The sequence below is a fragment of the Cyprinus carpio genome, chromosome A7, assembly GCF_018340385.1.
Source record: "Cyprinus carpio isolate SPL01 chromosome A7, ASM1834038v1, whole genome shotgun sequence".
NCBI lineage: Eukaryota > Metazoa > Chordata > Actinopteri > Cypriniformes > Cyprinidae > Cyprinus > Cyprinus carpio.
Genome location: NC_056578.1, coordinates 43,429,330 through 43,456,356, shown reverse-complemented (window position 1 = coordinate 43,456,356; position 27,027 = coordinate 43,429,330). Strand labels below are relative to the sequence as shown.

General features: G+C 37.6%; 4 protein-coding genes across 4 annotated transcripts; all 4 read right to left on the bottom strand.

Moving 5' to 3' along the window:
* Positions 1-5,825: 5,825 nt before the first annotated feature.
* Positions 5,826-6,708, bottom strand: LOC109093548 (histone H2B). The gene has a single exon (XM_019107283.2). It carries the CDS (start codon positions 6,686-6,688, stop codon positions 6,314-6,316), a length of 375 nt encoding a protein of 124 aa, XP_018962828.2. The 5' UTR covers positions 6,689-6,708; the 3' UTR covers positions 5,826-6,313.
* An 849-nt stretch (positions 6,709-7,557) lies between these two features.
* Positions 7,558-15,857, bottom strand: LOC109072801 (histone H3). Its single transcript, XM_042761258.1, has 2 exons — positions 15,214-15,857; positions 7,558-7,885 (listed from the first exon to the last, which is right to left on the bottom strand). The coding sequence occupies exons 1-2, from the start codon at positions 15,547-15,549 to the stop codon at positions 7,565-7,567; spliced, it is 657 nt and encodes a 218-aa protein (XP_042617192.1). The 5' UTR covers positions 15,550-15,857; the 3' UTR covers positions 7,558-7,564.
* Positions 15,858-15,954: 97 nt separating this feature from the next.
* LOC109112494 (histone H2A-like) lies at positions 15,955-16,669 on the bottom strand. The gene is made up of 2 exons (XM_042761245.1): positions 16,174-16,669; positions 15,955-15,982 (listed from the first exon to the last, which is right to left on the bottom strand). Exon 1 carries the CDS (start codon positions 16,608-16,610, stop codon positions 16,224-16,226), a length of 387 nt encoding a protein of 128 aa, XP_042617179.1. The 5' UTR covers positions 16,611-16,669; the 3' UTR covers positions 15,955-15,982; positions 16,174-16,223.
* A 1,062-nt stretch (positions 16,670-17,731) lies between these two features.
* Positions 17,732-18,445, bottom strand: LOC122145706 (histone H1-like). Its single transcript, XM_042761237.1, has one exon. The coding sequence runs from the start codon at positions 18,395-18,397 to the stop codon at positions 17,777-17,779; it is 621 nt and encodes a 206-aa protein (XP_042617171.1). The 5' UTR covers positions 18,398-18,445; the 3' UTR covers positions 17,732-17,776.
* Positions 18,446-27,027: the final 8,582 nt, after the last annotated feature.

Sequence of the window (27,027 nt, the reverse complement as noted above, 5' to 3'; positions counted from 1 at the left end):
CATAGTGAGCTAGGCTTGCGTGTTTTATAAATTATTTTTTTTTTATTTTAGTAAAACGTGAAGGACTGTATAATTTCGCTCCCATTATTTAGGCCTAATTTCATGGGCGTCGCTAGGCCATTTTTAGGGGAGCTATAGCCCCCCTAAAATGACCACTCAGCCCCCCTAAAATTTTGAGATTACATAAACCGTACACGAATTTGTGATCGCCCCGGTCCCCTTTAAATTTCATATGAAAACGGCAGCAGACTTCGATCGGCTCCTCCCCATCTTTCAGCACTTTCTTCAATCCAGACCTCAGCGGCACAGAGCGAGAAACAGAGGACAAGGTGTGTGTTTATCGATAGATTGTTATAATATCATATGTGCAGTTCTTTGTCATAAATACAGTCTACTGGGGGAGCAATAAGTTCCACATGTATTTCACTGCGTTCACCCCTCATCACGCGACAGTTGTTTCCCCCAGAGAAAATAAAGCACATATAAACACATGCTTTATATTTATGCCATTTTCATTTGAATAATATACGTATGTTGCCATTTTATATATATGATATATATATATATATATATATACCCTCATTGGGGGCTGAGCCCCCCTAAAATGAAAAACCTGGAATCGCCCCTGGGCCTAATTAAAACAAGAAACGAATAAATTAAACCTGCACGATTTAGCTAAATCACTGAAACGCTAAAGAATGGACTGATTAATAAAACGTCCTCACGTTTAAACTCAAGTCATTATAATCAACAAAATACACACAATGTAAAAAAAGAGCTTCATTAATTGACAACTTCAGTGATTTTAAATGGAGTCTTCTTTACTTGCTTTCATATAATTTAAGTGAAGTAAAAATAAATAAATAAATGCAATAAATAAATTGCAGCCGCATTTAAATGCAGGTTTGTACAATATTCTGTAAAATGTCAGAGTGCAAGATTTGCTCTGCGCGCATGATGCTGAGTGCACGTGCAGCATTTATTCTTATTTGTCTACATTTTATCTTCATTACAAATCTTGTTTGTTTTTATTTTGGATAATTGCATGTAAATATATATATATATATATATATATATATATATATATATATATATATATATATATATATATATATTCACTTGTAATGCATATGCAAAATGTGAATTATTATTCATATTCAAGTGTTTGTGCGAAAATTATTAATTCGCATGACAGGCAGGCGCCCTCTCGATCACGTGATTTTTTCCCCTAATAATGAAATAACTGAAAATCTGGGTGTCTCACATACATGAGAAATATATCTACAGATAGCTTGAAATGTCTTTTAAACGAATCAATTCAAAACGAAAGCATTATGTTATCTGTAAAGGTGCATTTCTCTCTAAATGCGCGTCCAAATGAAGAAAGCCAGCACTGTGAATTTCATCTTGCAGCCGACAAGAAAACATTTGTTTATTAATAAATAATTAAAATGTCTCTTTTTTCACAATTATTGGGCTACTTCTGCCTGTGCTTTGTGGCAAAGCTTAATGCATGTTCTTGAGCACGGAATATATTAAGGCTCATTATGGATTATAGATGTAAATTTAATATAAACCTGCGATTAGTTGAATAATGACAAATGAACGACTAGTAACTAGAAAAATCTTATGTGGCAGGCAGATCTATTAAATACCCTCTAGACATCTCTGTTAAAGTTTTTAAAGCATTTTATACGCGTTTGCATAAATTCTTCTTTCAGAACGGTCTGTAATGGAGAGATGCCTTAACACTGATTTTTCCTCTGAAACACACACACACAAAAAACGAAAATAAAATTGATATTTTATGTTTTGAGAATGGCCAACCCTTCTCTGCAGATACTGTGCTTCTGGTTTGTGCATTTTAAATCACATAAAGTCTACAAAATATAATGTCTCCCAAAACTCCTATAAAAACCTATAAAACATGTTCATAGACGGATACTTTACTGATGTCTGGACTCTGTTTGGGATTTAGAAAAACTTAAAGAGATGGTTTAATATAGGCCTATTTTTTGTGAATAGGCTACATTCTGTGAAAATTTATATTTCACACTCTAAAAAAAAATATTGTATGGACGCAACAAAATAAAACGGCCGAAGCTCCACTCAGGGCTCGTAGTTCTGATTGGGCTCAACCCTCCCCCGTGCGTTTGAGACACGCTGCCGAGCAGAGTATGAGCGGAGCGGGGTTATTCTGACTGGAGCGAGGAGCCGATTTTTTAAAAGTCGGAGCCTCTGGTTTTCACTCGCTCCAGCACCGCTCCATCACGAGTACAAGTCATGCAAATGGCCCGTAATATAACTGCATATTTAGCAAGAATTCACATGATAAACATATTTAGCTATAGCTTGATACAGATGTATCTCTCCGATCAGAAGACTATAATGACGGCAAAAGTCGAGAGTTACAGGCTAGTTCTCAAGGAGTTTTTTAGAGTTCCTTTTTACTGAATATTTTCGGGTTAAAGCGTGATTTAAACAGATACAGCACATTCACACGCAATCGCTGTCGCAATAATGCATTCAAACAAGTTTAATCTTACAGTACTTCATCTGTATCTGATTTTGAATGAGCAGAAATCTGTAAGAAATGCATCGATCTGTAGATAAAATAACTGAAAATGTACTGTTATTTTAAATACAAACAAAATTTGCACAGCAGAAAGCAGCAATTATACCTTTCAATGCTGACAATGTTATTAGTTTGGCGTTTGGTAGGAAAAAAAGTTTGCATACAATAGCCTAATCCCCTTTGAAACTGTCCTGTAATTTTATTTATTTATTTATTTATTTATTTATTTTTATAGGCTACATTATGAAAATAACATTTCAACTTTATCCACAGAGTGCGGAGCAGTGTTTGGTATCAGTGAGCGTGGAGCGGAGTGATTATTAAATGCTCGAGCGCGGAGGGGAAATTACATGATTGCATGATGGGCTAGTATTAAAAAATAAATAAATAAATAAAATAAAGGTCTTTCCAGCATTAAGGTAATAACGTTACTGCTTTTTATTAATCATCTTGTCTCAGTTATAAATTTGACTGGTAAATAATAAAGAATTATATTAAAACTTGTCTTGAACAATTTATTTGTCATTTGAATAATCATTTTAAGTTTTTTTTTTTTTTTTTTTTGTGAATAAAATCGTTTTTTTTTTTTTTTTTTTTTTTTTTTAGGCCATAAGGCCCATCGCCCAGCCCTAATGCAACAGTTTGCATCTTTTTATTTTATTGATTTATTTATTATTATTATTATTATTATTATTATTATTATTATTATTATTATTATTATTTTATTTTTTTATTTTTATTTTTTTTTATTTTAGTTAAGGCCTTCCTCTGAAATTAAGTTATAATAACTAATAAACTTTATTACGCTATACAGTAGCTAGTCAACATTTGAAATGGATCAAACCTTTCTTTAAAGTTGTTCTAAAACCTGTTCTGCAAGTTTGATACCCTCATAAGACACTGTCCATATGAAAGACCAAGAGATTCACACCTTTATCTCGACCCCCACAAGCTATACAGAACTACCCCCAGCCCCCCCCATCTGAACTGAACTCGGTCTGTTTTTTAGCTGTGAGGAACGCTGTGTTGTCATGTTACTGGGTTGAAACATGCCTGCACTCACAGCAGCCGTTCTCTTTTTATTCATTATTTTTTCGCAGCCCATATTATTATTTTTACTAGACCAAAATAATAACAAATTATCAATTGATAATTAATCATTATTTTTGCGAAAATCATTGTTATTTGTGAACGTAAGCGTTTGAGGAAGGCTTTAAGACCAAGCGGAATCCTCCGTCAGCTGCTCCCGCTTCACAGCGAGCGCGAGCTCTAACTGACCCAACATTTGGCAAGGCAGGAAAACATTCAGTCTACCTGAAGGAAGACGTATTTCATTGAGCTAATGCTGTTAAATTGAGATTAAAAAAAAAAAAAAAAAAAAAAAAAAATGCATCATAGAATCGTTTCATAGACCTTCAGTTGTCATGCTTTAAAATCCCATGGCATTTGTAATTTCACTGTATTTTCACCTCCTAAATTACTACCCCAATTCTATAATGGTAAAATTTATTCAGGCCGATGGCGTTTTTTATGCCAGCGATTAATAGATTTAAAAAAAAAAAAAAAAGTGGGTGCTTGGTTTCAGAAAACGAATACAGCTCGTAAAAAATGCTATGATGCAAAAGTCATGCTAACTTATTAATTCATAGAAATAATTTAAGCAATTAAACCTTTTTTATACTAGATTCAACTTGAATTTCAATACTATTAAACTGACTTTAAAATCTCAAGGAGTTTATAAGTTGAAACGGTAAAATGTCACAGTGCATGTTAAATAGCCTAAATGAACTTGTGTCTTATATTGTATCTGAAGACCTTGATTGCATGTTAGCATACAACTAACAATATATTTTTATATTTTGACTTTTTTTTTTTTTTTTAATGAACAATTCCTGTATAAAATGTGACAGCAACCTTTATATCAAACATTTTGAAATCATCCACAGCTGAGCAACGGCAGATTGAGCGCGCGGAGTGAATGTGATGCACAAAGTCATTTTTAGATGCAATGAAAAAAAAAGCTGGATAAAAACATACACGAAAACACGCTAAAAATAAATTAAGTTTGTGACTTGTGAGAGTTCCATTTTATTACATTCAGAAATAATAACGGCAGGCCTAATAATGCTATAGGCTAATGTACCAACAGGATATTTTTAGTTCCCTTCACTTTACAAACAAATCCTTTAAATTCAACAAATTTATCAGAACAGAACAAGAATTACAAATATATAATTCTAATGGATAAATATAATTGCAGTATATAATGATATAGGCTTATAAACAAACAACAACAAAAAATAAAATAAAAAATAATATAAAGCGATACATTAGGTAAGGTTGGGCTTATCTCTCTCATTCCGGACAAATCCAAACATGTTGCCCATTTGAAGCTAAACTCTTATCCATTAGGTAAAACAGGCTTTGGATTTCACACGTGTTTCAGTATTGACAGAAAAAAAAAAATCATAATGAGCAAAAATATGCCAAAGTGGCCCGCTGCTCGCGCCGCATGGCTCGGTGAACGGGTGCAGTTTCCAATGAATCTGTGCGCGTGAGGCACCAGCGCGATCAAATTCAGAATTCACAATTTTTGGTCACACAGTAAAGGCATAATTCAAAAATGCAAAGTGTTAGCAATTTGAAAAGTCAAGAATAATAACAGAGTGAATAAGAATTATTTGTAATTGCTGGACCGTTCTCATTTCGCTCTGCAAATGGAACCTGAAGACTATTATTATTTTTCCATTTTTTATTTTTTTAACCAAGAATGAACCGAAATGAAAACATTTAGCTTTTAAATCCCAAATTAAATCCGACCGTATATATATATATATATATATATATATATATATATATATATATATATATATATATATATATATATATATATATATATATATATATAGCTATATATATAATCGATATATATATAATGACTGTGTTTAATAACAATAGCATGCATAAGAGCCCTTGTGTAAAGGTCTTTCTTTAAATTTTTGATGAGTAGACTGTAGCCTAAGACTATCGTATTTTTTTAATGGCTTTTAAGGATGTTATAATGTATATTATAATATTGTTGTTTAACATCTTCCTTTCATTTTACAATTACATTCAGTTCGCAATCCGTCCCTTTGCGCCACCTGGCGGTAGTTTCGCGAATGATTTTAACAAGCGACTGACTCGCAGTTAACGGCGCGGCCCTGCGGCGGCGGTATTACCCATTGTGGTTGTCTACCTACTGTACATATACAGTATATGCATTTTTTTTTTTTTAATAAAGTGTTTTCCAACATATCCTTTTCTCTTAATGACAGCCGATCCATGTAAGCTGCAGTACAGTAATAAACTGTTTTTATTGTCTCTATTCACTCTCGGATATTTCAGTCATCTTCTGAAATGTTAGTAAATACATAGAAAAGGATCTCAGACTGAAGGACTCAGCTCCACACTAATAAACAATAATAACAGATTGAATAAAGTCTGATGAGATAAATCTAAAGTTCATTCGCAATGTCACTTATTAAAGCCAAAATTAAATTGCAATAGTACAAAGTATTGAAAATACAGCATAAACTGAGTTTAAATAAAGGCCCGAAAGCATGCAAAAATTCACTGCTCAAATCACCTTCATTTAGGATTGAAACTTAATCTAAAATATTAACAACACTCGCTCTTTTATCGATAAGCTGGGTGGCTCTTAAAAGAGCCTTTGTGTGTGAGAGCTGCAGCAGAGCTCTACTTGGAGCTGGTGTACTTGGTGACGGCCTTGGTGCCCTCAGACACGGCGTGTTTGGCCAGCTCCCCGGGCAGCAGCAGACGCACGGCGGTCTGGATCTCTCGGGAAGTGATGGTGGAGCGCTTGTTGTAGTGAGCGAGACGAGACGCTTCACCGGCGATGCGCTCGAAGATGTCGTTGACGAAAGAGTTCATGATGCCCATCGCCTTCGAAGAGATCCCGGTGTCAGGATGAACCTGTTTCAGCACTTTGTACACGTAGATGGCGTAGCTTTCCTTCCTGGACTTTCTGCGCTTCTTTCCTCCTTTCGCGGCGGTCTTAGTGACGGCCTTCTTGGAGCCTTTCTTCGGCGCGGACTTCGCTGGTTCAGGCATGATGCTTGCTGGAAATCAAAACCTCAAGAAACGATGATCAAAATGAGCGGGACAGAGGCATTTATTCACTGATCTATGCTAATTTACACAGAGATGTAGACGCTTCTGATTGTGTGTTTTCATTGGTCAAACCCATAAACTCATGTTTAATTGGACAGTTCAAGGCATCACGACTGGAACGAGGGCCAATCACATTCCGTTCAGTTATAGCTCCGCCCACCGCTCCATGTTTGACCGACACCCCCCACCGACTCCGTTTCCTTTGTTTCAGTTCCCGCTTTTTTTGTTTTATTCTATACAATGAAATGCGCCTCAAATATCTCTCAGGATCAAATACAAACTGTGTAATTTATAAAATCCCTTATAACCCCATTTTAGGGAAAAACGTTGTGGGAGAATTTGGAGTAACGTAAATAAAATATTTACGATTAGACACTTTTTTTTCTCCTCTGTTGTCCGGCTAAATTCACTTTTTGTTTTTAAGTACCTTTGCCATCTAAATATTTTCTTTTGGTTCTGTGAGTCAATTCTGTTCAAATAAATGAAATTGACACGTCATACACGACAAAAATAGACCGCACTCTCATTATATACGACTTCAATAATAAGGTTAATAATATTATGAGCTGTAATTTTAATAATCTGTTTTTGGCTTAAAATAAAACAAATAAAAATAAAAAGCTATTATCTCAGAACAACACAGACAAACCCTGTGTTAAATAAACTTCACTTTTTAAAACTACTTTAGTCACAAGCGCTTTATTACTAATTTTCATTTAAAGCACAAGACATCCACACTACTTCAAACTTCGTCTCTTTATGTGAGAGTGTGGGTGGCTCTTAAAAGAGCCGTTGTGACTTTCTTTCTCACAGCGTTTATCCTCCGAAGCCGTACAAGGTGCGTCCCTGTCGTTTGAGCGCGTACACGACGTCCATGGCGGTGACGGTCTTTCTCTTGGCGTGCTCGGTGTAAGTGACGGCGTCGCGGATCACGTTCTCCAGGAACACCTTAAGCACCCCGCGAGTCTCCTCGTAGATCAGACCGGAAATGCGCTTTACTCCGCCGCGGCGAGCGAGACGACGAATGGCGGGTTTGGTGATTCCCTGGATGTTATCACGCAGCACTTTACGATGACGCTTAGCGCCTCCTTTCCCGAGTCCTTTACCGCCTTTGCCTCTTCCAGACATATTGAAAATGTTCCTTGTTTCAGTCGAGCGACGAAAAAGAATAAAAGAAAAGTGCTGCAGGGAGGCCTTTTACATTTACCTACAGGACCTGACTGAAAACCAGCGCGCGACACATGGCGCACCACCGCTCGTTAGAGCAGGAAACAATGAGGTTTAATCCAAACCCTGATCTAACGATGTCTGTCCTGTGTTTTCATATTAAAATCCGTGTTTTAAAGCATTTATAAGATCATCTGCATCATGTTTACATGCGTTTATAAGATCAAACCCCGTCCAGCTGAGATGATGCTGCAGTGTTTTTCTGAACTTGAGTAAGGTTTTCAATCAAACAATAATCAGAAGAATCCTGCCTGAAGTTTTTTTTTTCTTTTTCTTTTTCTTTTTTTTTTTCTTTGAAGATTGTGTTTGTGCCAAACAGACCTTGTTATAATAATAATAATACATTTTATTTAAAGGCGCCTTTCAGGGCGCTCAAGGACACCATACAGTTGAGTGGTGATGATAAAATCAAGACAACAATACAACAAACAACAATTATTGACATTAAATAGTTCAAAATTGTTTAGAGAAAGCTAATTTAAACAAGTGAGTTTTAAGACATGATTTAAAAGTAGTCAGACAGTCACTTTCTCGTATAGATTGTGGAAGAGAATTCCAGAGATAAGGAACAGCACAACTAAATGCCCTAGACCCCATAGTGGCTAAACGAACAGAAGGAACAACAAGGGAAACAGATGAAGAAGATCTGAGAGTACTCTTCGGGATGTAAATATGAAGCAAATCAGAGAGATATTGTGGTGCACAATTATGAAGAGCTTTAAAAATGAGAAGTAAAATCTTATAATCTACTCAATATTTAACAGGAAGCCAGTGAAGATGGTAGAGAACCTGAGTGATGTGTTCGATGGAGGAGGTTCTAGTAATTATATGGGCAGCTGAATTCTGGACCAATAAAGTTTGTGAAGGAGTTTGTTAGGTAGCCCAAAGACAAGAGACAAAATAGATTTGGAACCAACAAGGAGAACTTCTGTTTTGTCAATATTCAGCTTGAGAAAGTTACGCGAAAACCAGGATTTAATCTCTTCTAAGCAGCCCAAAAGAGAGGAGGAAAGAAGGGTAGAATTTGGCTTAGAGGACAAATAAAGCTGGGTGTTGTCAGCATAGCAATGAAATCTCATACCATATTTCCTAAAAATGTTACCAAGGGGTAGTAAATAAATAATAAATAAAACAGGGCCCAAAACAGAGCCTTGAGGAACACCAGCTGTAACAGGTGAAACATATGAGCTAAAATTTTTAAGTTTAACAAATTGAGTGCGCCCAGAGAGATAAGATCTCAACCAAATAAGAGGGACACCGGTAATTCCTACAGAGAGTAATCTATCTAAGAGAACTTGATGAGAAAGTGTATCAAAGCCACAGTTAAATCGAGTAGAATAAGTATAGTTAAAAGTCCAGAATCGGCTGACATCAGCAGATCATTTATTACTTTTACCATAGCAGTCTCTGTACTATGCAAGGGGCGATAACCAGATTGGAATTTTTCAAACAGGCTATTGTTTAAAAGATGGGAATTAACCTGAGATGCAACAACTGTTTCCAAAATTTTTGAGAGAAAGGGCAAATTGGAAATTGGGCGAAAATTAGCAAAATTATTAGTGTCAGCTCCTGGTTTCTTAAGTCTTGGAGTGATTACAGCAACCTTAAAAGATGAAGGAACCACACCAGAGGTGAGAGACAAGTGTATAATATCAATTAATATACCAGATAGAGAAGATAAACAAGCTTTGGCCAGGTGAGTGGAGAGTGGATCTAACTCACAAGTGCAAGACTTAGATTGTTTGATAAAACCTGATATTTCATCAATAGCCGGAAGTTCAAAACTGTAAAATAGAGACAATTGAGAATCACGGGAAACTAAATATGACAGATCAGATGCCGCATTATTTTGAGAAGTTAATTGTTGATGAATATTTACAATTTTAGTATTAAAAAAGGTCATTCAATTATTACATAGATTACTAGAATATAGATGAGAAGGAAGAGTATCAGGAGGCTGAAGGATATTATTTACTGTATTAAACATGGACCTTGTATTCCCTTCACCTAACCCAATTATATTAGAGTAGTAATCAGATTTGGAGGTTAAAAGAGCGTTCTTGTAAGAGAGCATATGATCTGTGTACATATCTTTATGAACATTAAGTCCGATTTTAATGTATAAGTGTTCCAAGCGACGCCCCTTAGTTTTAAGTTGTCTTAGTTCTGGTGTAAAACAGGGTGCAAAACGAGTAAAATAAACAGTGCGAGTTTTTAAAGGTGCAAGTGTATCAAGTACACTGTGCAATCCCTTATTATAATAAGAAGCCAAGTCATCTGGAGTAGAGAAAGCATTGCTCCTGAAGAAATTGTCCAATCCATCAGAAAGAGCAGATAGAATGATGTTCTTGATATTGCGAAATAAAATGGAACGACCCAAGTTGTTTTTTTCAACCATAAAATTAACACGGAATGATATTAACTTATGATCTAATATGGGCAAATCTAAAGCATGACAATTGGAAGGTGTTACAACAGAACAACAAATAAGGTCAAGAATATGGCCATTACTATGAGTTGGAAAATCAACAAATTGCTGTATTCCAAAACTGTCAAGGCATGATAGAAAATCCCTAGTGAGAGTATTGTTGACATTGTCCATGTGTATATTAAAATCGCCCAATATAACAACATTTTGAGATGTAGAACTCAATAAAGTTAAGAATACAGAAAAATAATTAAAAAAAACTAGCATTGCTCCTGGGTGGGCGATAAACATTGGCTACAACAGTAGTAACAGGCCCATTAATTTATAAAACAGTGGACTCAAATGATTCATACATATTCATGAGAGAAGCTTTCCACTTCTCGTTATAAAGTATCGCAAGCCCTCCACCACGGCCAGACGCGCGAGGCTGACAGGTGTGAGTAAAGCCAGGAGGGACAGATTGATTAAGCTGAGAAAAGTCATGGGATTGTTGCCATGTTTCAGTGAGAAAGTCAAACTTACGGTCATTCAGGAGATCATAAATAAGAGGTCCTTTGTTTGTTAACGAGTGAATATTAAATAAGCCAAAAGTAAGATCAGTCGTACCAGATTCGATGCTAGTAGTCCGGGCGATATCGGCCAGCACACTGTGGTCAACAGTCCGTATTGATTTCTTTGGTCTGCACTGAGAGGACGACCAGAACGATCGTATTGGACCAGTGTCACTGTAGATATAATTTCGTCGTGACCCACGATGGATGTACTTCTGTCGAGGATAGTAGATAATATCCTGGTGCGATCGAAGGGTCAGTGGTGGTTCAGTGACACGGGGTCGCATTGAAAAAAGTTCCGCCGCAGCATATTGGAAAATGTCACTGGATGATGAATAAAATAAAATATAATCCACATGAAAAGTCGGCTAATCCACATTGTTGAATGCAAACTCCAGGGTAAATCTGAGAAAATGGAATGTCGTCAAAAGCCACTCTAGGAAGCGTCAGGTTAATCAGTTAGGTGCTGAATCACGAGCTGCTGATTCCGTGCCAGTTGATCCTTTAGTTAAAACTGAGTTGCAGATTTGCCTCTGTGAAAACAGAGCGTCGTCGGAGGCCGTGTTTGGAGGCGTCAGGTTGACCAGTCAGTAGAGATCACTGAATCTCAGATGTCCTTAATTAGGTATAAACGGTCATTTGAACGGTCCTTAATATTTGTAGTTAAAAATGACCAGAAAAAGGCAACAGTAATCAAACATTTAAAATAAACAAGCAAACAAACTTAAACCATGGGGAGCAGCGGCAGCAGTACACGCCAGCGTTCACTCCGGAAGTATCCAAACCAAACAAACAACAGCAGAGGAATGTTTCTTCAGCACAAGTCAAAGCAAGCAAAGACTTCTACAGAACCTTGCTCAAAAAAGAAAGAAGTTTCAAACTTGTGTAGAAATCATAGTTGATTCTTCAAACAGGAGGACTGGTGACCTGTCAAAGCAAGTCTATGGTTTTAAGGTGAGTCTAGAAATGAATCAAAAAGAACCTGTTGAACTTAAAATCTCATGTAAGACGCGGTCTTCGAATTGTAATGAAACCTGGACAGATCTGGACACAATCTGCAAAAGTTTGATCACAATTTCAGACAAAACAGAATATCTGGAAGGCCGGTCAAGACACCATAATATTGCCGTGGATGGCATTAAAGAGTCTGTAAAAGAAAAGGTCTGAATCTGCAGAAAAAGTGAAACATGACAGCTGGATCACCAGAAAATAGAGTTAGGAGGTCAATAGTATCATCAGAGAAGCACTGGCCTATTGTTGTCAGATTTTTGCGGTTGAAGGACAAACTTGCAAAGAACTTGAAGGGCTCTGGCATTTTTATTAATGAGGACTTCCCTGAAACCATCCGGCAAAGAAGGAGAGAATGACTTCCAGCGATGAAGGCAGCCGAGAAAGAGGTGACACCGCATATCTGAAATATGACAAACTTATTGTTCATCCACCGTTCCAAAATCCACCAAAACAAAGGAAGGCAAGTGTTCAGAGTTTGGCTCCATGGATGTATTATCAGTTATTTCATTTTGATCAGTTAATCACATTTATCGTATACCACTTTGTATACATTATTGATTCCAACACATTTGACTTTAAAGCTGAGACCTTTAAGCCTTTTGATTTCTCTGAAGTTGATTCTAATAATTTTGATTTCTTTTTCCATCATTGTATGCTGGCGCGGATTAATGCACAGGCTTGCATAGGCTGCAGCCTAGGGGCCTCACGTGTGCAGGGGGCCTCGGATTGGCCAGACATTTTTTTTTTTTTAACTTAAGCACGAAGCAGGCACGGCGCATCATTCCAGTTTCCAGTTTGGATGGGCCAGAAAAATTGTGAACGTTAAATTAAAAACATAATCCAATCACTGTAGAGTCTTACAGACTGCATCTTACCTCTGCAACTTCACTGTGCTGTTACTCCTTTATAGCCGTATTTCACAAAATTGGTCAACTCCCGACAGCATCAGGTGTTTTATTTATGGAGAGTAGAATTATTTATTTCAATGAATGTAATCGATTAGATATCATAATATTTAGGCTATAATATTATAAATCAGGTTGGTTTGTATTGGTGACGTAATATGTAAATGATATGCTTGCGGCCCGCGAGACTTGCACTTGGACCATAGTGCGGCCCGCTGGGAAAAAAGGTTGAGAACCACTTTAACCTAATAAAAATTACTGACTAATATACTGGTCGTGCTAGCACCCTGGGGTGGCAGAGACGAAGATGTGCTGGTGATGTGGATCTCAGCTCTCTTCATCTCCTGGTTGCAGCGATGACTCCGAGACTGTACGTGCGCGTTTAAGGTACCTAAACAACGACGGTTGCAACAGGACTGAGGGCTGGGTTGGAAAATATGTGACGTCATTATGTTTTTTAATTTAATCAATGTTGATTATGAAAGTGAGCATGCAGCATGAGAAAGATATGATACATCACGAGATGCGCAATATGTCTGGACCATGGGTAAAACATTTTGACCACTTCATTAAGTTTTGTTTTGTAGTGTCTTTTTTAAAAGATTTTCGTTTTGTATAAATTGTATCTTAATTTTGATCAATGTTTTATCAACCAATTGCCTGTATTTAATAAATAAGAATATCTGCTATTCTTTCCACTTACACCTCTGTTTATGTTAGTTTTGGGTTGTGCTGCCAATGTTTCTTGATCATAATTAAATGGTTGATTCTAAGCACTGGGCCTTGTTTGTATTTGTGGTTTGTTTGTAATGTTCATTTTTTCATTTTACCTACATGCCGTGGTGGTAATTGTCTTACTGTTGTGGTCCACCACTTGAAGGAATGTAAAGAAAACACTGTAGTGTTGGCTGTCTCAATGTGTGTGTATGCCAGTTCACCGTAGTTGCATATGGACATGTATGGCACTAAATAATTTTTTTGGTTTTTGTTGGGGGCCTCACACAAAGAGCAGCCTAGGGGCCCTTGACCACCTTAATCCGCCCCTGATTGTATGCTTCAATATTTTGTAATTTTTATATTGAAAATCAATTTAATGATTTATGTATGTCTTTGAATTCTAATATTTTCCGTCTACTTTTCATTTGAACACAAGAAGTCTTTCTAGGAATTATGACATTTTTATTGATTATTTATCTTAAACATCAGCTTTCTATTATTGCTTTACCTGAAACATGGCTAACTGAAAATTCTAGAGAAATTTTTTAAATCATTTAAATGTAACTCAGTTAATTGTGTTAGAAAGAACAGGTTGGGATGTGGAGTATCTCTGTTTATTCATGAAGATTATGCATTTAAAATTAGGGATCATCTTGCTGTAAAATCAGATAGAATTGACGTGGAACATTTATTTGTTGCGCTCTCAGTTTGTCCTGGAGGAAGAACCGAGCACCTGATTTCAGTTATCAAGATTTTAATGATACTTAGGGCAACTTACTTGATTTGATAAGCAATGAGCAGAAATACTGTTATAATTTAGAGGATTTTAAAATAAATATCTTAAAATAGAAATTTGATACTGGTACTAGAATATTCCTTATTCCAGTTATTATTTTCCTTTTATTCACAAACCTACAAGAGTTAAAGAAAAATCAGCACCTTTAATTGATAACATTTTAAACTCAAATCTTCTCATATATAACTCGTCAGTTTTCAATACTTGATAAGAGTTCGGGGTATTGAATTGTGGAATGGTTTATATCCCATGTAGCAAAAAAAAAAAAAAAAAAAAAAAACGCTATAAAAGATGTATAAACAATCATTTGAATGCTGCCTTGTAATAGTGTATTTTCTCCATTTCTTTGGTTTTATATGTTATTCTAATTGAGTTTTTTTTTTTTTTTTTTTTTCAAGAGTGGTTTTCTACATCGTTTAGGTGGAGACTAAATAAGATGCTTTGACTTTAATATCATGGTTATGTAGAGCTGCAGGAACACATTAAATAGAGCTACAGATATCATCTCAAACATGAAATCAGTGCTTCTCAATCTGCCCATAATTAAACAATTATAACGAAATTATGTATAATAAAACTAGAAATAATTATGAATGTATAATAACAAGTGCGTAAAATGTAGACCCAGACAGAACTATTTCCCAAATCTACATGCAGTATTATGTTTTATATTGAGTGTTCCAGTGGAAAAGGTCTCATTCAGTGTGATGTAGTGGCTCTTAAAAGAGCCTTTGGGGTTTAATGCAGCGGCGGGTTTAAGCGCGCTCTCCGCGGATGCGGCGCGCCAGCTGGATGTCTTTGGGCATGATGGTGACTCTCTTGGCGTGGATAGCGCACAGGTTGGTGTCCTCGAACAGACCGACCAGATAAGCCTCACTGGACTCCTGCAGGGCCATGACGGCGGAGCTCTGGAAGCGCAGGTCCGTCTTGAAATCCTGTGCGATCTCTCGCACCAGACGCTGGAAAGGCAGTTTGCGAATCAGCAGCTCGGTGGACTTCTGATAGCGGCGGATCTCTCGGAGAGCCACGGTCCCGGGCCTGTAACGATGGGGCTTCTTAACGCCGCCGGTGGCTGGGGCGCTCTTCCGGGCGGCTTTAGTAGCGAGCTGCTTCCTCGGGGCTTTACCACCAGTGGATTTACGAGCGGTCTGCTTGGTTCTTGCCATTGTTGAAATGCGTTCCTGTCTCTGCTCTGCTCGAGTAGAAAATACTGCTCTGTGTTACGCGCCTGCTTTTAAAGCCTCATACAGCCACAGCTTCTGGCGTCATAAAAGTGCAGAGGCTTTTGATTGGCTGATGTGTGACGTCTGCGCATGACTGCTAACCAATGACTGCACACCTTTTTTTTTTCAAACGGGGAAATGTTTTTTTCCCGCTCAAAATGCTTTGTTGTGTTTATTAATTTATGCATCAAGCAAACACTCTACACTAATACACACTTTACCTGTTTCCTACTAAAATTGTTTAATGTAATCCTTATGAAATATTACTTTATTCATTGGTTTAAATGGTCAAATATGGTTTTAATGGTAAAATAATCTCCAGTTGACAATATAATTATTTTCTATAAAAACTTTATTATACAAGTGTTATCTTCGTTATATATATATATATATATATACACACACACACACACACACACACTTATTTATATATATATATATATATATATATATATATATATATATATATATATATATATATATATACACACACACACACACACACACTTATTTACTTTGTCATTAATATAACAATGTAAAAGAAAAGCGCTCTTTGAGAGATAAAATGGGTGGCTCTGAAAAGAGCCTTTGGGTTTCAGAAACACGCTTGAATCTGTTTATTTGGTTTTGGCGGGTTTCTCGGTCTTCTTGGGCAGCAGCACGGCCTGGATGTTGGGCAGCACGCCGCCCTGAGCGATGGTCACTCGGCCCAGGAGTTTGTTGAGCTCCTCATCGTTGCGCACCGCCAGCTGCAGGTGACGGGGAATTATGCGGGTTTTCTTGTTGTCTCTTGCGGCGTTTCCAGCCAACTCCAGGATCTCAGCGGTCAGATACTCGAGCACAGCCGCCAGATAGACAGGAGCTCCAGCACCGACGCGCTGTGCATAGTTCCCTTTGCGAAGAAGTCTGTGAACACGACCGACGGGGAACTGCAGCCCTGCTCTGGAGGAGCGAGTCTTGGCCTTCGCTCTCGCTTTGCCGCCGGTTTTGCCTCTTCCGCTCATTGTTGATGTAAAAACTTCTACGTTTGTAATGCAGAAATAATGAATATGTGAGCCCCGCTCTACTGTATTTAAAAGAGTCGGGAGTCGCTCATTGGTTTAGAGTCTTTAAGATTTCAAACCAATCACTGAACTTCCCTCCAACAAAGACCGCCGAAGCCACGCCTCCACAGCTGGCGCGCGGATTCCGCAGCTTTAGTTGTTGCCAATTTACCTATTTTGTTGCCAACTTTAGCAACTTTTCGGACTACACTAGCAAGTTTTTTTTTCCCCCAAAACACCTAGCAACAAATTTAGCTTTTTTTTTTTCATTTATTTGGCAACTTTTAGCAACTTTTGATAAATGACTATCAGGGGCACACATTTCTCATCCAAATTACATAAAAGAGGAAACCAAAGGTGCCTAGCAGCACATCACCTGAACTGTTCATTTATGATACACTTTCTTAGTAGCTTGTACATGCGATTGTTGATCACTTTGTACTCTGTAAGAAAAATGAATAATAATAAAAATAATAATAATAATAATAAAATACTAGTAATTTTCAAGTACATTATCCATCATCATCCTGTAACCCCAAAACACAATGTGCAATTTAAATGAAGGTAAAAAAACATCAATGCGGAAAATTCTTTCATATTAACAGTAGATTGTGCCCTATTTTTAAGAATTTTCTTCGTGTAGCGCACTAACTACTTTATGTTTGTTCAAGAATTCAATTATTATTATTATTTTTTTTTAAATACAGTCATTTTTATTTTAATATATTATGGATGCTATTTTACAAACACATCTGAATAAACATATAAAAGTTTTTTTGGCAATAAATGCCTTTTTTTAACGTAACTAAATTAAGATTAAAGACAAATTCCTTGTATGCACAAGCATACTTGGCAATAAATTTCTTTCTGATTCTGAGATCAATGATCCATTAAAACATTTAATATTTATATATATAAAAAAAATAATAAATACAAAAGAAAAATTAAAAAAAGTGTCTTTTCTAAATGCAGTCAATATGTAAAACATTGTAAGTCAAGGTAACCTCAGATTCTGGTCTAATAATTCACTTCCACAAATAAAAATGCAGGCTAATAGAGTTTTGCTCTTTCTTTAGAGTTTGTGGGTGGCTCTGAAAAGAGCCGTTGGGGAATAAAACAGAAGTTTTTTACTTCTTCTTGGGAGCTGCCTTCTTAGGCTTGGCAGCTTTAGGCTTTGCCGTCTTGGGTTTGGCAGTCTTGGCCTTTTTGGGGCTCTTGGCTGCTTTCTTAGGCGCTGCGGGCTTCTTTGCCTTCTTGGGGCTCTTCGTGTTCTTCTTAGCGGCTGCAGCGGCGGGTTTCTTGGCCTTCTTGGGGGATTTCTTAGCGGCGGGCTTCTTTGCCGCCGCGCTCTTGGGCTTCTTGGCAGCAGCGGGTTTCTTGGCCGCGGGCTTCTTCGCTTTAGGAGCTGCTTTCTTCGCCGGCTTCTTCTTGGTCTCGGTTTGCTGCTTGTTGATCTTGAAGGAGCCGGATGCACCGGTTCCTTTGACCTGCACCAGGGCTCCTTTAGTCACCAGGCTCTTGATGGCGAGCTTGATGCGGGAGTTCTTCTTCTCCACGTCGTAGCCGCCGGCAGCGAGAGCTTTCTTCAGGGCGGCGAGAGACACACCGCTCCTCTCCTTCGATGCGGACACGGCTTTAACGATCAGATCACCGACAGCTGGACCTGCTTTCTTGGCTTTAGCAGCAGACTTCTTCTTGGGTGCTTTGGCCGGCGGGGCGGCTGGAGCTGCTGGGGCGGTTTCTGCCATTTTTAGAGTGGATTTACAGTCGTCTAAACTCTTTGTTCAGTAATGAGAGAATAGCGGGCGGCGCTGTGCTCTTAAATATGACATGAGAACCTTATAGACTCAACTGGATCGCTCTGCGACTGTGCTCCTCCAGAAGCGCCTCACGCTTGTGTTTTCTTCTCTTACATTTTAGGCAAAACTGGATGGGTAAAGTGCTTTAAGGCAGTAAAATTATAGTGAACATCAAGCAGGGATCTGCAGCTTTCTCTGGAGACTAAAAGACGCGATGAGGAAATGTTCATTTTGTCTCTGTCAGAACGAATCAAAGGCGAGCAGCAGCTACGGGAAAAAGTCGCGTGTAAATTCGATGCCATGTTTAAGTGAAAAGTTTGATAAAGACTGAAATCGTCATCTGTGTGTCCAGCAAACAGTTTGAAAGTCACTTTAGTGAGATGGACACATATTCTGAACTACACGATTCTTTTTATACACACACTTTTTTTCTCTTTAAAAAACACACACATACCCCACACACAGACTATTCTGATCATCAGATAATCTGTGGATTTGTTATGTCGTTTAGATAAAATCACTTATTGTGATTTCGTTATATTTTGATTAACAATACTTACTGTATTTTAATCAGCAATACTTATAATCCAGCGGTATTACCCAGCTGGGCTGAATGCTGAAGAACAAAGACTTTCCAAAGAAATAACTCTGATCTCTCTTGAGCACTCTTAGCCTAAATGCTTAAACAGTTTCAACTCAACATTTGCTAAATGTGTTGAGGTATTTTTTTTATTTATTATTATTATTATTTTGTTATTATTATTATTATTATTATTATTATTATTATTATTATTATTGTTGTTGTTGTTGTTGTTGTTGTTGTTAATATTGTTTAGTATGTAAGAAGGGAGTGGAATGGAATCCAATAATTACATAAATTAGATTTTAACAGTCACTTCAATCAACAAGGACGTCAGCATGTCACTGTCTCACTACTTGCTGATTGTTCCCTTCACATTTGTTCTCGTCTTCATCCTCATCTTTCCTTGTGATGGGAAGTTCGGATCTTTTTACCGACTTGGACCTTTGAGTCTGGTTCAGCAAAATGAACGAATCTTTTTTAGAATCTTTTCATTCATTTTATCAAATATAATTAAAATGTTACGTGTTACTTCCCTTACGTCTACTAGTGCTTACTCAAACGTTGATCACACTACAAACAATAGTAAACTATAATGCTATAAGAAACAGAAAAGATGAATTCATCGTTTACCTGGGTCTTCAGTCTAAGATTAGCTCACCTCTTATCAGACAAGTCTCCGGGTTTGAGTTAACCAATGCAGTCTGAGCCGGAAAGAGAATTGATTAGTTCATCTCATGAGTCTTTCGGGTGTGATTCGTTCCTTTAACACGTGACAGACCCATATATTATGACCATAGACTGGAGTTACCCTGGCAACACATCTGTGTGTATATTATTATTATTATTATTATTATTATTATTATTATTATTATTATTATTATTATTATTTTGGTGTTTATGATTTTAAGTGTGCTGTCTTAATGTTTTAATGTTTGTATTGTTTAAAAATAATAATAATAATAATAATAATAATAATAATAATAATAAAAAGACTGTATAAAAGGCTTTAAACCTATCGTGCATTATTTTGTCATGTGACGTGACAACATTGGATAGAGAAATTAACTTTACAAGCTTACAAATGGGTGCATAGTTATTATCATTATTATCATCATTATTATAATTATGATTTACTCTTACAGTTACCGCATTTCTGGTCTCAAATTGTAGCTTTTTCCTTCGCACAGTTTATAAATGTATGAATTTCTGTCATGATGGTTATTTTCTATACACTGAATGTTGTAACAAAGGTAATAAAGAGTATTCATTAATGAACCCATATGATTATGGTAGGTTTAATTTCCTTGATTTCCCTTCTTTGAACAACAATTTCAAAATTAATTGGATTAGACAGTTTTTGTGTAATCCAAACTCAATCTAGAATTTGATCCCCAATTACTACTTTTCCAAATTAGGTGGTCTCCCTTTCCTATTGATCTGTAATTATAATATTGCTAGAATCCCTTACAATTTATCTAAATATCATAAACAGGCATTACTTGCATGGTCATTAATTTTTAAGCACCCCTCACTGGTACTTTATTTGGAACAATCAAGACATTTTATATAAGAGAAAATCTTTGTTTTTTAACTGGTTTGAATTTATTTTTTTATTTTTTTTTTTTTTTTTTTTGGTTGTTTCCCAGTTATTTAACTCGGAAGGTCTTATTTTAAGTTATGAAGAATTCTTATGTAAATGTAATTTTCCAGTCACTCCCAAAGAATTCTCCATCGTCATTTACACTATTCCTGAAGGAACTGTTGTACTTTTGAGGAATACTCACAGATCATCCAGCACTTAATCTTTATGTTTAGACCCATTTGAAATCCCAGGAGGAAAACTATGGTTTTTGTCACATCCTTCATCACGTAACTGTAAGATTAGATCTCTTTTTCAAAAGGAGCTTGTAACATCTCCATATGTGATGTCTTATTGGAGGAATGGTTGATCATATTGATTGGAAGTATGGACTCTGTCTTCAGAATACATAATAACTAACAAGGTTAGAGAAATATCATTCAAATTAATACGCATTGTCTACCCAGCTGAAGTGTTTTTGAAAAGGTTTAAATTCTGCTTTTAAAGGATGTAAGACAAAATTAATGATTTTGGCATTGTCTTCATACACAGCAATTTAAGACTTAATTCTCTAATGTTATCCATCGCAGTGTGCTACATGGTTTCTCTCTGCTTTTAAAGGATGTAAGACAAAATTAATGAATATTTTATTATTAACCTATTATGACTTCTTGCAAAATTTCATATTCACCGCAGTAAATTCACTCATCAAAATCCTTTATATATTGTTTTTAAAAAAGAGGTTCAACAGTATATCCAAACTATTTAATCTTCCAAAAATCTTAAGGCGGTTAAAACAGGTATTTATTTATTTATTATTATTTTATAGACATTTTTTTTTCATCTTTTTAATTTATTTTGTTAAATCTTTTGTTTAGTATTGCACTCCCTGGGGCAAAGTCTAAGCATGATGGTGAGATAGACAGAGCCTGCATATCCCCAATTCTCTTCAACGAAGTTATTGCCATGAGCAGAGGGTGTCTCCCGAGTGGCATCCCGTCAATCAAGGCATGGCAAGCCGAAAGAGCGGCCACATAAACCTTAAGAGTAGCAGGGCATGTGCCTGTTGACAATTTCTCTTGCATGAAATCCAGAACTGAAGCAATATGGCAGTTGACTTGATCTACATTGTGTACCACACACCACCTGTAAAAGATATCCCATTTACTGGCATAACTCCGTCTGGTGGAGGTAGCCCTAGCACTAAGAATAGTATCAATAACACCCGGCGAAAGCCCTGTGTTCCTCAGTTGGTACCCTTCAGGGGCCAAACATGAAGATTCCACAGGTCGGGCCTGGGATGGAATATCGTGCCCCCTGCCTGAGACAGAAGGTCCCTCCTCTCCGGAATCGCCCATGGTGAGCCGTCGAGGAGAGATATTATCTCCGAGAACCATACTCTGTTCGGCCAACGTGGCGCTATCAGCAAGAGGCAAGACCCTTGTTGGCAAACTTAGCTAGGACTCCCGGGAGCAGAGAAAGGAGGAAACGCATACAGGCACATTTTGGGCCATGTGTGCCCCATTGCATCCAGACCCAGGGGGGCTGGGGTGACTCAGAGAGAAGTAGAGGGGACATTGCGCTGTCTGATGGGAGGCGAAGAGATCCACCTCTGCTTCGTAAAAATGTTCCCCAAATCTGTTTCACTACCTCTGGGTGGAGTTTCCATTCCCCCATCGGTAGTGTCTGCCTGGACAGTAAATCCGCTCCCACATTCAAAAGCCCCGGAATGTAAACTGCCCTGAGTGACAGGAGCTTGTCCTGGGCCCAAAGAAAAATCTGCCTCGCTATCTTGTTCAGATTGCGTGAGCGCAGAGAGTCACGTGACGTGCTCATGAACCTAGTCACGCTTGAGTAGAGCTCCGCACGTTTGGCCCCTTTTTGCCGATTTTTTGTTTTAATTTAAGTTAACTTCTTTAATAATATTATTTCTGATGGCTTTCAACCGGAAACAGCAGGAGATGTCTCCGTCGGCTTCTCCAATTAAGAAGAAATCCAAGCCACCGACCACGGATGATATGGTGGATAAGATGGCGAATACTGTTGCGCACTTTGAGGACATTCTAAGAACTGAGTTGTCAGCGATGCGGAACGAATTTGCTTCTCACATGTCAGTTGTTCAGTCGCTATGCTCCAAACTGGATCTTCTTACAGGGGAGATCAGAGAACAAAAGAAAGTTGTCGCAGATCACGATAGGCGAGTAGCCGCGCTCGAGCAACAGGTCGTGGACTTACAGGATCGCAATAGGCTTTTTGATCTGCGTCTGGTTTGGATTGCCTGAAGGGTCCGAAAAGGACGACCCTATGGGCTTTTTGAAAAGATCTCTACCGACGTGGCTTCCGTCTCTGGCGGGCAAGAGATTGAAGTGGAACGAGCGCATCGCGTGTACACAAGGCTCTCCTCAGATCGCGCTAAACCACGGGTTTTCATCTTTAAACTGTTGCGGTACGCGGGACAGGGAGCTCATTTTGCGGGCCGCCAGACTTCACGCCCCGGTGAAAACATCCGACGGAGCAACGCTGTCTTTCTTTTCAGACTTTTCTCCAGTTACCGCAAAAAGAAGAAGTGCATTCGCGCCAGTTAGGAAGGAAATGAGAGAAGCAGGCATCCAGAATTTTCTTCTCTATCCTGCAACGCTGAAGGTCATTCTCAATCAAGGTGAACCTAAAATGTTATACTCCCCAGAAGAAGCGAGAATTTTTTCTCAGATCCCATTCATCCACCAGCTCTCAGTGAACTCCAGCTGGACATTTGTTATCTAATTGGAGAGGAGATGCTCTAAATGGTTAGGCGACTGTGTCTTTCACTGTTCACTCTAATGTTTACTTCTGAACTCATAGTTACTAGAAGGTCTCATTGAGCATACAGTATCGCTTACTGATTATGGTGGTATAATATTTATGTTTTAGTTTGTATTCCTTCTCTTTTCTTTATTTATTTTTTTCTTTATTGTTTTCTTTTATATTTTTTCTTTTTATTTATTTATTTAGTCATTTTCAACAGAGATACTATCTAGTCAATATGTGACTTTGGGCCCAATGTTGGCGCTTTAGTAATGTGCAGGTTTTGGTTGACGCCACGGATCATATTAGGGGTGCTGGCAGATCAAGGTTTGTTCTTGGTTTGATCTGCCATAGTTCATGGAAATGTGTATATGTTTTTTTGAAAGCTGATGGGAAGGATGGGGGTGGGGGGTGGTTTTGATGGTAGACTCAACTGGTTTTGTTTTCAAAATTGTATTTGGTTTACTATGCAGTAATTCTGTTTGATACCTATGACTGACCTAATATTCTAAGTTGTACTATTAATGGCCTATATGGCCCACACAAACGTACAGGTTTTCTGGATTTTTTGCGAAGAAGAAAGATTGATATAGTGCTAGTTCAAGAATCTCATTTGAAAGAGGAGATGTACACAGGTGTAATAATAAGTTGTATGAAGTGGTATCTCATTCATCTTCCGATACTAAAACCAAGGGTGTTCTAATATTGGTGCGGAGGACTTTAAATATTACTATTTTTAGATAAAGGTTGTGATACAGACGGTAGAATAACACATATAAAAACAATAATGGAGAATAGGAATATTGTATTTATTTCAGTTTATGCCCCTTGTACTCCTGACCCTACTTTTTTCTCTGTTTTGTCTACCTATCCTTAAAATTTTCAGATTTTGAAATTGTATTGGTGCTGCAGACACAAATTCTGTAATGTTGCATATCCTAGATAGATCTGGGCCAAAGGAAACACACTCTCAGCCTTCTGTTCTGACAAACTTAGGCAATGTGTAACATCAGCTTCATGGTGGATAGTTGGCGTTTAATTAATCCTTCTGCCAAGTCTTTCACTTTCTTTTCTGCCACTCTAAATCCTATTCGAGAATTGACTATATTTCTCATTTCTACTTCTTTATCTTTCAGCTGTTCGTGATGCCGATATCTTTCCCCTTATCTTTGTCGGATCATGTATGGAAATTTGTGCAGATTATCTTTGATCCCTCGGCCATCTCGTGCAACTAGATGGCGATTTAACCCTAAATTTGTTAAAGGATGAAAACTTTTGCAGTCAATTCGAAATAAACTTTGCTGAGTTTATTGAAATTAACCAGGCTCCGTTCGATGATCGCGAACACTTTGGAAATGTCAGTTAAAGGATTTATAAATGATAACGCAATTTCAATATGCCTCTTTCCTTCAGAATAAGACACGGACAGCATAAAAAAGAGAATAAGATTTTGAATAGCTGGACTGGAATCACAGCGTCCAGAATCTGAATAGAGAACATCAACGTTGTTTCTCAGACAGTACACTCAGCAAAATTATGGCGGTTAGGGTCCGAACTTAATTCATTACTGAAATCCAGGGCGAATTCTGATTCAAAGATGCAGGCGAATTATTATTGTTCAAGGAAGTAGCCCAGCCACCTTTTAGCTCTAAGAATTACGCCACAGTTGAAAAATTTGCTAATATTTTCAGCAGTGACATTCCCAATCGTGCTCATTATGAACGACCCAAAAACATTACTAGATTCTTTTTCCAATTTCTTTGTTACCTCTAACCTCTATACTTGCTTCTGCTGTTGGTTGACCCTGATTCTTTTACTCCTTTTTTGTCCAATACTTGATCTACCTAGGCTGTCGATGTCGGCTTCGGATTACCTATTGCTGACCGATTACTCTTCAGGAGCTGGAGTCATCAATCCGGTTCTATGAACAAGGGGAAATCCCCACGGTTTAGATGGTATTTCCAGTCCGAATTGTATTCTAACTTTTTGGTCGTATTTAGGCCCCCTTTATGTATAGATATGATAAATTTTTCATTTACTCAAGGCTCATTTCACCCATCTATTTAAATAGAGCTGTTATTCTCCTCTTGTTGAAAAAAAGATAAAGATCCGACTTATTGTTCTAGTTAACCGGCCACTTTCTTTGATAGGGACTGATGTGAAATTGTATGCTAAGGGTACCTGTCCTCGTCGTCTAGACGAATTTATTAACAGGCTAGGTTTCAATCATGACCAAACAGGGTTCTTAAATCTCGCTCAGCTTCGGACAACTTAGGCAGGTTTATACCGATAATTCTTAACTCAACTAATAGTTTCATCCTCACCCTTGTGCAGTATTAAGCTCTAGATGCAATGAAAGCTTTCGACCATCTAGAAATGGAAACTATTTATGGGCGGTTCTACAGCCATTGGGTGTAGGAATCGATTTTCATAACATGATAAAAGTTCTGTAACTTCAATCCAGCCAGCCCTCTGTTCTCACAGGTTCTGTTTGCCTCGTAACCCATATCTTTATAAACATCGATGTTACTCGTCCGGGTTGCCAGCCTTTCTCCTCTGTTATTTGCATTATCCTTGGAACCCTTAGCTCAAGCGGTTCCGACGATCTCACACGATTTCTCCCATAATTATAAGGAATACTCAGCATCAATGTTTCTTTATTTTGCGGATGATATCTTATTGTTTTTTGTAGAAGCTGTCCACATTCTATTATTCCTCATGTATTGAATTTATTGGACCATTTTTGGATCTCTCTCTGGGTTTCAAATTAATTGGAGTAAGTCATGTTCCTACTTCCCCTCAATTCTAAATTTGATCCCCACTTTTTTCTCCCTTCGGCATCCTATTCCATTGGTTCAAAACTTTAAGTACTTGGTGACTATACTGTTTTTCCTTCTCTGCAAGAAATCCTTTCAAAAAAACTATCAATAGTATTCTATCCAAAATAATCCTCAGCGTTTGGAACAATACTGGTCTCGGCTTCCTACTTCTCTTCAGGCTCGTATTTCGCGTGGATAAAAATGAATGTTCTACCCCACATATCACTTTTCCTTTCTTCGATGCTTCCTCGCCACTCCATCAGTTTGGCTACTGTAACAAACTTTATGCATGGTGTTTTTTCAACGGTATAGATGAATGGGAAAACGCCTCTTGTATTAAACTGACGTACCCTTACAAACAAAAGTAGATTACATGGAGGTCTTTTTCTCCTCCCCTAATTTTAGTACTGTATGCTCAAGCCTTTCCCTCCGCCCTTTATCAGTTCGGTTTGTACCCTGACTGGTTCTTAATCTTGGGAGAGCCAGTTGAGGAATCTATTTGGTATCCCTATTAAATTGAAGCATCCTTGTTTTTGTCCTGGGGTTCCGCTTAGGGCGTGTAAATCCTAGGTGTGGTCCCATTGTAACCCATCTCCTATCCACATGGAGGGATGTTTGAAAGACGTTTTACCAACTAGGTACAATATGGCATAAGCATTCACCATTTTCCCAGCAAAAAATAATTTTTATCAGGCAATACTCCGCATTTCCATTGTCCACCAAAAATGACCTCATCATAAAGTAAACCCTCTGGGAATAATCTATGATGATAGTGGCTTACAATCCTTCCAGAATCTTAAAACTCAATATAATC